Source organism: Canis aureus, chromosome 37 (genome assembly GCF_053574225.1).
Source record: "Canis aureus isolate CA01 chromosome 37, VMU_Caureus_v.1.0, whole genome shotgun sequence".
In the NCBI taxonomy this organism is placed as follows: Eukaryota; Metazoa; Chordata; class Mammalia; order Carnivora; family Canidae; genus Canis; species Canis aureus.
In genome coordinates, this window is record NC_135647.1 from 9,946,036 (window position 1) to 9,958,230 (window position 12,195).

Consider the following 12,195-nt stretch of genomic DNA (forward strand, 5'->3'; position numbering starts at 1 on the left):
GATCTTGAGCAAATGACTCCCTTCTAGAGCCCAGCCTCCTTACAGATCTCAATCCATACCTACTGGCCCTGGGGACTGCAGGGTTCAATGATACAAAATATGTAGAGTGCATTTGCTAATTGGGCAGTTGATAAAAATTAATTCCCTTCTTTTTAGTCGCATAAATAATAAAAGTATACAAATGTCAAAGGTTAATTTCATATCCTCTTTAGTATTTGTAGCAATTTAGACATAGGTAAAACCAGTTTATTCATGTATTTTTATATCCTGGAGAATTCTTTAATCATTTGGTTTATTTTTTGTGCAATGTTAGTATACAAATCCTGGATTATTTGCGGTTTTTTTTTTTTTTTCACTTGACATTGTCATAAACCTATTTTTTTTTCATAAACCTATTTCATTTAGCTTTGTAGCATTCATTCTTGGTGTTTTTGACCAGTGATCTTTAGTTTAAAAATCCATTTGTACCAAGGAAAAGAAAACATTGTGATTTGCTTCTAAAAGAATATGGAGTAGTGCCTGGGTGGCTCAGTTGGTTGAGCATCTCACTCTTGGTTTTGATACTCAGGGTAGTGAGATCGAGCCTTGCATTGGGCTCCACTCTTAGCAGGGAGTCTGCTTGGAGAGTCTCTCCCTCTGCCTTTCCCTCTACTCACTTTCTCTCTCTCTTTTTCAAATAAATCTTTAAAAAAAAGAACATAGAAAAAATAATTCTTCATACTTCCATCCTACTTAGCTTCAGGAGCAGAAGCTAGAAGTATTGCATCTCACTACCTAACACAGAAAGAGAAAGGTTCCTAACTAAGTGGCCACAGGCCCTTGCATGGCCATGGTCAGCTGACCACAGTGCTCCCTGCAGTTGAGTCCTTCAATCAACTCAAGTGCTTGTTTTTTTTTTTTTTTTTTTTCTCTCTCTCTTTTTTTTTTCCAAGTTACTAAATATGAGTTGAAATCATGAATTACGGGCAGGATGTTTGACCTGACCAAGTCTTAAAGCATCTTGTCTCCACCCTCACCCCCTTCCTAAGAGGCTGGTTGACCAGAGCCTGCGCGTGGCACTTGGGTCTGGCTGAGGACCATGGTCGATTCTCACAAGCCTAAGCACAGGCTGTGTTTAACTCCCTATATTCTACACTGCAGGGCTCTGCTCCAGATTTAAGGCCTGCTTTTTGGCATGGGGAAGTACACGGAATAAGGAAGATCCTTTGAGGAAACATATGAGAAAAAATATTGATGTAGTGGATTATAATTTTGACATTATCTTACTATTTTTCAGAATGCATTTATGTTTGTGCACACACACATCTTTAACTAGTCCTCACAACAAACCTGTATATTTGGGAGTGATTATACCCTTTTAAAAAATCACATATTACACTAACACGTTTTGAATACCTTTTAGGTAGCAGGCTCTATGCTGCTATATGAAGTCAGAATTAGAGAAATAAGGTTATATAAATCTGATATTTTTCTTCTAATTTATTTTTTAATTTTAGTGCTTATCACTTGGTCTGTCTCGGCATAAGTATTTTACATTAAATGTATATATGTATATGTATTTGAATGTGACTTTTGTCAGACTCAGCAATGTTTGTTTTTTTTTAAGCAATGTTTTTGAATTTTAGCATTGTTTACACACGCAAGTGTGTTCTATTTGGGGTTAGTTTTTACATGGTAGGTGATATTCTAACATACAAAGTAGTCACATGGTATAAGGGAAAAGAGGGAAACTGAGTGGGGAAAAATTAGAAAGGAAGACAAACTATGAGAGACTCCTAACTCTGGGAACAAACAAAGGGTTGCAGGAAGGGTGGAGGATAGGGAGGTGGGGTAACTGGTGACAGGCACTAAGGAGGGCACTTGAGATGAGCACTGGGTGTTTTCTTGGTTTGTTTGTTTTTTGTTTTTTTTAGCACTGGGTGTTTAATATTGGCAAATTGAATTTAAATAAAATATTTTTATTTTATTTTTTTATTTTTTTAAAGGGTTTTATTTATTAATGAGAGATACAGAGAGAGAGAAAGAGCGGCAGAGACACAGGCAGATGGGGAGAAGCAGGCTCCACGCAGGGAGCCCGACGTGGGACTCAAACCTGGGTCTCCAGGATCAGGCCCTGGGCTGAAGGCGGCGCTAAACCGCTGAGCCACACGGGCTGCCTTAAATAAAATATTTTTAAAAATAAAAAGTAGGGATCCCTGGGTGGCGCAGCGGTTTAGCGCCTGCCTTTGGCCCAGGGCACGATCCTGGAGACCCGGGATCGAATCCCACGTCAGGCTCCCGGTGCATGGAGCCTGCTTCTCCCTCTGCCTGTGTCTCTGCCTCTCTCTCTCTCTCTGTGTAACTATCATAAATAAATAAATAAATAAATAAATAAATAAATAAATAAATAAATAAATAAATAAATAGTAAATGGAAAAAATGCAAAGTAATCACATTTTTCTTCTCTACTCCCTTACGAATGGGCATTTAACTTGAATCCAACTTAGAGAATCAAAATAATGCTGCCATGAGCATTCTGTTACAGGAGTCCCTTGTGAAAGTGTCTCTAGGGTAGGTGCCTCATAGTGGGTCAGAGTATAGACATATTCTCTCTTATAGGTTCTGTCAGGTTTTCTTAGAGTGTGCAGCCCAGCAGCAGATTATAAAAATACCCATATTTCCTCAGTCCAGCTATATTGTTGCCAAAATTTTATTTTTTGCCAGCTTCTAATGGTTGAAGACATTTGATTTGCATTTACACATTTTTAAGAATCCCATTGTGTAGCCAGATGTCCAAGTGTAACAAGAGACTGCTAAAATCAGATCCAACTTTGCATAAAGGAGGAAGTACACCTGAAAGCTTGTGTTATGTTTCAGTATTTCTGAATCTAAAAGGATTTGTGTAAGATAAAAAGGTTCAGTGGACTCATTTTTTCAACAAACATTTATTAAATATTTTGTGCTAGGTCCTAGGATTACAAAGATAAATTATAGTCTCTGACATCAATCAAGAGGTTCTCGGTCCAATGGAGGGGAGAGGGAATACAGTGGTTTTGGCAAATACTGTAATCATGAATGTTTGGGACTATGAGAGCACAGAGGAAGAAGAATATCATTTTAATTCTCTTAATGATGGGAGAGTGAATGTTAGAAAGTCACGAATTTCAGAGGATAGTGCTACCTTAACTGTTTAAAAAGATTTTCACGCCTGGGGCGGCTGGGTGGCTCGGTTGGGTGTCTGACTCTTGATCTCAGCTGGATCTTGATCTCAGGGTTGTGAGTTTGGACCCTGTGTTGGGTGTGGAGACTAAAAAAAAAAAAAGAAAAAGTTTTTCACACCTTTACTCTTCAGTCGGATGCTACTGGCTCTATAGTACATGACTGAAAACTCCCAAGAGCTGCAGTAAGCTGTAGACAGGCTCACAGAAGAGAACTTGTCCCCAAACTTACCATGGGAACACAGGTGAGAGGTGCCTGTGCTCTACACATCACCTCCACCTGCAATGAACAGTTTCTCAGCACTTGGCATGCATTTAGCACTGTGCTAGGTGCTTACCCATCCCAAGATGCATCTGACAAGGTTCATCAGAATCCAGATGAGGAGATAAGACTATGTAGGTTTAATGATATTTTAATAACAGCTCATGAGAAGAAGCTAAACAGAATTTATTTATTTATTTATTTTTTTATTAATTTTTTTTTAAATTTATTTATGATAGTCAGAGAGAGAGAGAGAGAGAGAGAGAGGCAGAGACACAGGCAGAGGGAGAAGCAGGCTCCATGCACCGGGAGCCCGACGTGGGATTCGATCCCGGGTCTCCAGGATCGCGCCCTGGGCCAAAGGCAGGCGCCAAACCGCTGCGCCACCCAGGGATCCCGAAGCTAAACAGAATTTAAACCATGCTTCTGTATGGGCCACTGACCATGGAAAGGAAACTTTAATGCCTAGAGAAATGTCTGGGAGAGAAGGAACGGGTGGAATCATGAACTGATCTAGGAACTGAGCTCTTAGTACATAGCCCTGCATGTAGTAAGCAAGCAGTACACTTTTTAACATCTTTTTGGATTGAGAGAGCGTTGTTAATAATTGAGACTCGGTTATTAATCCAAGTATGTCAAGAAAAATCATTCTTTGCTTTTGTAAGTTTTTTATTTTTTGTTTTGTTTTTTAGGTCAAGAAGTGGTTTTCAAGTGCCTTGGGGAAGGAATTCTTGAAAAAGCCTTTCAAGGGTATAATGCTTGTATTTTTGCATATGGACAGACAGGTAAGTGGCTGCTTTTAGTTATAGTCAATGATATTAAATACGCATGTCTTAAGGTCTAGAAATAGAAAACACTAGCAAAGTGACGGAAACATGCTTCTGACTTTGTGGGTTTAACTGAGTTAGATGATCAAAAGTAACCCTCTTTTTGAAGGTTCAACAATTTTTGATAATTGAGTAATTGAGCCAAAGCTAGTTTCAAATTATTGTCATTTCCTAAATTATAGTTTTAACCTGCATTTGAACTAGAAAATAATTACCAGTTTCTCAGTGTCAAGGTTATAGTGAAAAGCTATAGAACAACTCTTTGTATCATCCTGTGGAATGAAGGACCTTCCCTGGGATACAAGAGTGTTGATAGATTATTAAACCAAGACTGTGGGACAGGTGCATGGAACATGCAGAACAGAAGCTCACTATGGGGTTAGCCCTTAACACTGTCTCAGCAAGAAAGTTAGAATAAGTCATAGCAATACTGCCTGTTGTCCCATCACAAGACAGCTCTGAGATTCAGACAAGAGAATGCATATCAAAGCATTTTCACAAACATAATATATTTTGGGGGTAAAGTACAGTCAGTGTGACTTGATATGACTTGATAATGTATAGTTGATATTTGCTATACACACTTCAGGTTTGCACATCTATAGTGGTTGTATTTGTAGGCATCTCTCTGTCCAGCTGGAATTGGTGAACATTATAGAAAGAAGAGTAGCTTGGTTGTCCACGGGCATGGGCGTGAGGGCTGAGTTTGCCACTTGTGCTCTGTGACCCTGGTGGATGAATGTAGAAAATGTATAATGTGGAAGCATTATGTTTCACTCCCTCTGTTGTCCTTCCTTTCTGCTTGCTTTTCTTCAGGTTCGGGAAAATCCTTCTCCATGATGGGCAGTGCTGAGCAACTGGGCCTTATTCCAAGGCTCTGCTGTGCTTTATTTAAAAGGATCTCTCTAGAGCAGAATGAGTCACAGACCTTCAAAGTCGAAGTATCCTATATGGAAATTTATAATGAGAAAGTTCGAGATCTTTTAGATCCCAAAGGGTAAGTTAGTGGTTGAAATTAAGCCTTGTCACGGGAGTAATAATTGTAAATGATCCTTACATTAAAGCTGCAAGGGAGTAGATTTATTTGGTCACTGCTCCGACTTAAGTGCATTCACTGAGAAATCGTCTGCTTCTCAGAGCCTGCTGGTAGACCCAGTACATGTAGTTTATCCTATACTCGTGTATAAAGTTGCTTATGCATGCCATTTAAAAAGATGTTTTTACTATCGGTATTATTTTTGCTACCATGGCTTGTTCATAAAAACTAAGTTAACAATGACATAGTGGTCCTCCAATTTGTGTTGGAAAGGAGCAAGTCTAAATTGGAAGGAACTGCTTCAAGGATTGAAACAACCCAGCCTAGAAAGCCATTCTCTTCCTGGGCCATGCACTGGAATCATGGTTGGGGGGCTTTTTAAGGATATGTTGGCCTGAGCCCCACCCATAGAGCCCATGATTCAGTGGACCAAGGGGGAATCCCAAATGTGGGTATTTTTTAAAAACTAGGTGATAAAAACCACATAAGTTTGATTCACAGAGAGAGAAGGCCATTTACATTTTTTCTTTAATTAAAATTTTTTTGCTGGTTTAAAAATAATACATACTCTTGGAAAATTTAGAAAATAGGCAGAGTATAAGAAGAAATAAAAATGACCTATAGTCCCACACTCAAAAATAACCATTGTTAATACTTTGGTCCATTTTGATCCTGTGTTTCAAGTCTGTCGGGGGTGTGTGTGTGTGTTGAGGTCATTCTCTAAATACAATTCCATATCCTGAATTATTTATAAAAACTTTTAGCAGCTGTGTAATCCAGGATATCATCATAACACCAGAACTGTATGTGACAAGGAATGAAGAAATCATGGGAAATGTTTATATTGACTTTAAAGTTATTAACTATTTGCATATGAAAGAACATTTATAATACATGTAAGATAAAAAAAATAATAAAATTGACTGTTCTACTTACCATTTGGCTTAATAAATGGAACATGACTAATATTTTTAAAGCCTTGATATGATTCTCTTGAATTCCATTCCATTCTCTACCCCTCCCCAAGGTAGCCACAATTATGAATTTTATATTTCTCATTATCTTTATCCTCCTTAGAGTTCACACATAATTTTGCACAATTTTAAACTTTGTGTAAGTGACATCATAGTATATATGTCCTTTGTTGACTTGCTCTTTTTCTCTTGATGAGACATTCATTCTGATAGATGAAGTAATAATGCATTTGTTTTTACTGCTCTTTAGTGTTTTATTGTATGATGATAGTCTGTCTCATCTCTTGTCACTTGTGTGGTTTCCACTTTTTACTGCTACAGCACTGCTCTGAGTATTCTTGCACACTTCTCTTGCTGTGCAATTGTAGGAGTTTCTAGGGAATACATCTAGGGTGGACTTGTGGGCAAAAAGATACTGAATCTTTGCCTTTATGGGGTGCTCCAGAATAGCATTAAAGAATCTCTGGTTGTGCAAGCTGAGCAGAGTGAAGTTTCAGATCCATGTGCATCCTGCTAGCTTTTTTGAAGATGTGCATTTGATCTGCCCCTATTGAGAGTACACAGAATTACTCATTGTTACATTGAATTCTTCATCTGTAAAGGTAGTAAAACCTATTTTATAGATTGCTATAAGAATAAATGGGATAACTAAAAAGTTCTTAGGGAACAATGCCACAACTTTGGGAAGTACTCAGTAAGTCTTAGCCCCCTTTTTCCACACTTGAGTGATGCCAAACATTGACACTTGATTTGAAAGGTGATTGATATCCGAGGCAATGAAAAAGGTGACAAATGCAATATGCTCATGTTATATATAGATCTGCTTTAAAAAAAAAAAAAAAAAAGATCTGCTTTTAATCCTAAGTATCTATGATGAGCTTTAAATGGGTCCCAAACCAGGTTTGCCATTTAAAAATTCAAAAAAGTCTTAAAGTCTTCACCAGCAGAGCCAATTCTAAATATAGGATAAATGTCAGTAACTGCAAACAACTGCTGTACTGCTCTATCACTTGCTGTATAAAATTGTCAGCATAAAAGCACCATAAATCAATGGAGCCTTTAAAAAACAAATGAAAACACTTTAATACTGTTCATTACTTGATCAGAACGTTAAGACATGACTTACTAAAACTGCGAATGTGCTTATGTATGAACGAATCTTAAGGTTAAATTCCATTCTGGCATGTTCTTTGCTTTGTTTTCTTGCTTGCTTTCTTCTGTTTCTTTTTCCTCCTTTGTAAAACTGAAGTTCATCTACTAAAGCAGGCATGTTAGCCTAACCTCATATTCTGTGTGCTAGCTGTTTAGTTTGGGAGTAGAGATAGAATTTTTAAAATAGTAAGTTACTTTAAATAGAAACCAGAGTATAAAAGACATTCCTCATAAGGAATGCTGTTTTCCTAATCCAAATAAAGTAGCTTTTAGAATATTTTTTGATCATTTAAAAAATTGCAGTCTTCGTTTCTGAGTAGTTAAAAAAAAGGGAAAGCTTCCCAGTTGGGTCTGATTCATTCATTCCTTTTTCCTTCCTCCCAAAGGAATAGGCAGTCTCTTAAAGTTCGAGAGCATAAAGTTTTGGGACCATATGTAGATGGTTTATCCCAGCTGGCTGTCACTAGTTTTGAGGTAAGTGTCATTTTGAAAAAGTCACTAAAAAGCTGGCAGTAAATCAAAACGTTTAAGTGATGTCAAATGCATTTGTGAATGCTTTGTAGCATATTGGTACCTTGCATGGTCTCAGAAACCCAGTAGCAACAACTCCCACTGGGGAAAAAAGGGCTTCTGCCTGCGTGGTTATGAAGGCATCACGGTGTGGCCGAGAGGCTCAGCAGTGTGACTGCTGAATACTTTCTTTCATACCGCCTTGTTGAAACTCTCCTCCAGAGTTGTCAGTGATGTCCTTCTAAAGAAACCTGGACACATACAAGCAGTGTTGGGTAATTCATTCATTCCCGTCCCTCTGACAGGGTCCCCTGTGCTCATTCCTATTACTCTTTACTCTTCCTCGTTCTATTTTTCTGAATTGTTTCTCTCACCATTGACTGACTGGCTCTCCTTTTCCTACTCCCTTTTAAGTCTTCCTACACCTCAACTTGATGTTTGTTTTTTTGTAAAGATTTTATTTATTTATCCATGAGAGACACACAGAGAGAGGCAGAGACACAGGCAGAGGGAGAGGCAGGCTCCTCGCAGGGAGCCCGACATGGGACTCGATCCCTGGATGCCCTGGGCCAAAGGCTCAAATACTGAGCCACCCAGGTGTCCCTCGACTTGATGTTTTACCCTGACTTCTATGGTTACTGCTTTGGAAACCCACTAAAACCAGCTGCTCTGTGTTGCTGAGGAATGCTGACAGAAGAGGGAGCAAAGGCATCCTGTGCCTCGTTCTGCTGTCCAGGGCTTGTGGCCGTCCCATCATTCCCTCAGACTCAGAGTGATGAAAATTAATCTGAGCTAACTCCCTCCAGCCATTTAGAGGAGGACATTTTTAGTATTGCTCAAAAGAGAAATAGAGTGTAGCCATCATTTTAAAAGCACCTAGATTCTGAAATGGATGGAAACCTCTCTGGTGTAAAGCCGCTAAAAGTCAGCACCTTTGCTCAGGTGCGTGGTTCAGAGCTCTGCGTGTTGGGGTCAGTGTTCATCTCACCCTGTCACTTATTAGGAAGAGCCAAGGAGGGATCCCTGGGTGGCGCAGCGGTTTAGCACCTGCCTTTGGCCCGGGGGCGCGATCCTGGAGACCTAGGATCGAATCCCACGTCGGGCTCCCTGCATGGAGCCTGCTTCTCCCTCTGCCTATGTCTCTGCCTCTCTCTCTCTCTCTCTCTCTCTCTGTGTGACTATCATAAATAAATAAAATCTTTAAAAAAAAAAAAAAAAGGAAGAGCCAAGGAGCTTGTGATTCATATCCCCGCTCTTCCTTTTACTGGATATGGGAGAAATTACTTGAGCCCCATGAATGTCAGTGTTCTGTGGGTCACATCAGGAGAATACTTCTTTGATAAAGTTCATGCATCTAACATTGTGTAAGAAAAAGCCCGTGGTGGCAGGTGTTCAAAGGCAGGTGTGCAAAGATGAGTAAGGAGCATTCCCTGTCCTTGGAGAGCCACAGTGTTGGAGGAGGGGGCATATAACATACAAGCAGTAGAGGATGCCTGGGTGACTCAGCGGTTTGGCGCCTGCCTTTGGCCCAGGGTGTGATCCTGGAGTCCTGGGATCGAGTCCCACATCGGGCTCCCTACATGGAGCCTGCTTCTCCTTCTGCCTGTGTCTCTGCCTCTCCCTCTCTCTCTGTCTCATGAATAAATAAATAAAATCTTTAAAGATAAAAAACAAGCAGTAGATAGCTCTGCAGTCATTAAGCACAGGAGACTTAGAATAACATAAGGTTACTACCATTAACTGAGTATCTGGAGTGCTCCAGAAATATTAGCTCTTTTCTCTCCTAGGAACTTTCAAAGGGAAAAAAAGCTGCTAAGCAGAGAAAGGGGACAGTTGCGGGATGGCCAGAATGGTGGTTGGGGGGAAGCATTTCCTATTCTAGCAATCGGTGAGAGATGTGGAGGCTCACCCTGCGCTCCAGGGAAGGCAGTCAGGGAGCAGGTTCTTACAGAGGAGCGGTGCCAGGTGCGTCCCAGGGATTGTAATTACCACGTACACCTGGTGGGCAGGACTGCATTCCTGTGTTTGGGCTTATAATGTGTTCCTTCTGCTTTGCCTCTAGGATATTGAGTCATTGATGTCTGAGGGAAATAAGTCTCGGACAGTAGCTGCAACCAACATGAATGAGGAAAGCAGCCGCTCCCATGCTGTGTTCAACATCATAATCACGCAGACACTTTATGACCTGCAATCAGGGGTGAGGGACTCGGAGAGCCTCTGGTGGCAGTGAAAGAATGCAAAAATCCTGCAGAAGTGAAGGGTTCATGGCTGGATTTGGTTGCTGAGAATTTTATGCTGGCTTTGCAACTTATTAAATAAGCTACTTTACTTAAATCTCTCTGTTTATTAGGTCCTCCTTTTTACATAACTTCAAAAAAAAAATTGGATTTCTTGTGTAAACTCCCTAGAGAGCATGGTGATGTCACTATACAGCTTTTAACATGTAACCTTTCACTCTGAAATTCTCCTAAAAACTGAGTCTACCTCATAGCCATTAAGGGCTATTAAAGAGGAAACCACAACATTTAGCCTAAAGAACACTTTTTCAAAAGAACAGGGACTTGACCTGAATAAACAGGAATCCTCAAGTATTGGCGTTTCCTCAAAGCACAGAAAATCTCCTGCTTTCTGACTATATCCTGGAAAGCTGAGTGTGCCTGCCCCCCAGCTACAAAACAAACGCTACATTCACACGCCAGTTCAAATCTGACTGATGGGGTGGGTGCCTGGCTTGCTCAGTTAGAGGAGCATGTGGCTCTTAATCTCGGGGTTGTGAGTTTGAGCCCCACACTGGTGTAGAGCTGACTTAAATAAATAAAACTTTAAGAAAGTAAAAATTAAAAAAAAATAAATTTGACCATGAAATGGCAAGTCCACTAGTTCCTCGCCTGCCCAGGCTGTGCTCAGTTACTGCGTGGACATCTTTGGAGACGTGTACATTTGCACTCATGTGTGCTGTTTCTCTCTTGTTTCCTGCACCCAGAACTCAGGAGAGAAGGTCAGTAAGGTCAGCCTGGTGGACCTGGCAGGTAGCGAAAGAGTGTCCAAAACAGGAGCCGCAGGAGAGCGACTCAAGGAAGGCAGCAACATTAACAAGTAAGGTGCCTGGTGGGGCTCAGCTTCATACCCAGCTTCTTGTGTGCTGGGGGGGTGGGGGAGGGGGGGTTGTGATGCTAGAAAGGATCAGATGGTCCTGGTGGCGGGTGCTTCCGAGTCCATGGAGCTTTCGTAACCTGAGTTGAAGACCAAGGGCCCTGCCTCTACTGAAATGCATGCAGTTTATTTGAGTGAAGCTACGCGCTGCAGCCCTGTGTAAACAGTGCACAGTGTATCATCATATCTACTGTAGTCTTAGGTAAATGCACATCACAATCTTGTCAATCAAATCATATCTTAAATTAACCCGAGGAGCTGACTCTGAAAAGAAAACCTGTTTTGAGTCCTTTTATACAGTGAATACTGTTTAAACACCAGTGCCTAACAAGATTTAACAGTTGCTTAATAACTGCTATATCGAAATCTTTTTTGCTTTGGGAACCTGCAGTGTGCCCAGGGACATCCTATGGGATGAAAGAGAGCAGGGTGGTGCGGGATGCATAGGAGGTTGCCAGGTAGAAAAAGGAGATGCAGGCCTTCAGCACAGAGGGTGTAGCCAGTGCACGTGCAAGTGAAGGGCTTGTTCTTTTCAGTAATGTAGTAATCCCAGGATGGTTCCTGCTGTGTGAGAGGAAGTATTTGCTTTCCAGCCCAAGAGGGAGCAGAGTTTGTGTGTAGGAGCAGAGTTTGTTTGTAAGAGTGTGCACTCAAGTCAGACTGCCAGAGTTTTGTCCTTCCCTTCACCTCTCTGTGCTTTTTATCCTCCGTAAATGGGGATCATAATAGTCACTGCTTCACAGAATTGTCCGAGCTTAAATGCCCAGAATGTGCTTTGAACAATGCCTGGCACGTACTGTGCACTGAATCAATATTAATTGCTGTAGCTAATATTTTTATAATCTGTACAAATAGCATAATCATTATCATTATTCCAAGTTCAGCAGAAAATAGTTTCGTTTGTACTTGTAACATGTTTCTGTTGAGACATAATAGCTTGGGGTTTCGTTTAGGACAGAGGGTGACAAGAGGTAATCTACACAGGAACATGTTTGTGCAGCTTGCATTTTAAAATGATGCTAGTACATTATAATTTTAGTGTCCTGAAGTTTAAAATTAGAAGTAAAACATCACCGCCTCTATC

General features: G+C 40.5%; 1 protein-coding gene across 5 annotated transcripts in view; it reads left to right on the forward strand.

Annotated features, from left to right (window-relative positions):
- Nucleotides 1-12,195, forward strand: part of KIF13A (kinesin family member 13A) — a 211,394-nt gene that overhangs the window by 120,613 nt on the left and 78,586 nt on the right. For all 5 annotated transcript variants that reach the window (XM_077886252.1, XM_077886253.1, XM_077886255.1 and 2 more), the window contains exons 5-9: nucleotides 4,152-4,244; nucleotides 5,103-5,283; nucleotides 7,835-7,922; nucleotides 10,021-10,155; nucleotides 10,942-11,054. In XM_077886252.1, coding sequence (XP_077742378.1) covers nucleotides 4,152-4,244; nucleotides 5,103-5,283; nucleotides 7,835-7,922; nucleotides 10,021-10,155; nucleotides 10,942-11,054 — 610 coding nt within the window. The remainder of the gene's footprint in view (nucleotides 1-4,151; nucleotides 4,245-5,102; nucleotides 5,284-7,834; nucleotides 7,923-10,020; nucleotides 10,156-10,941; nucleotides 11,055-12,195) is intronic.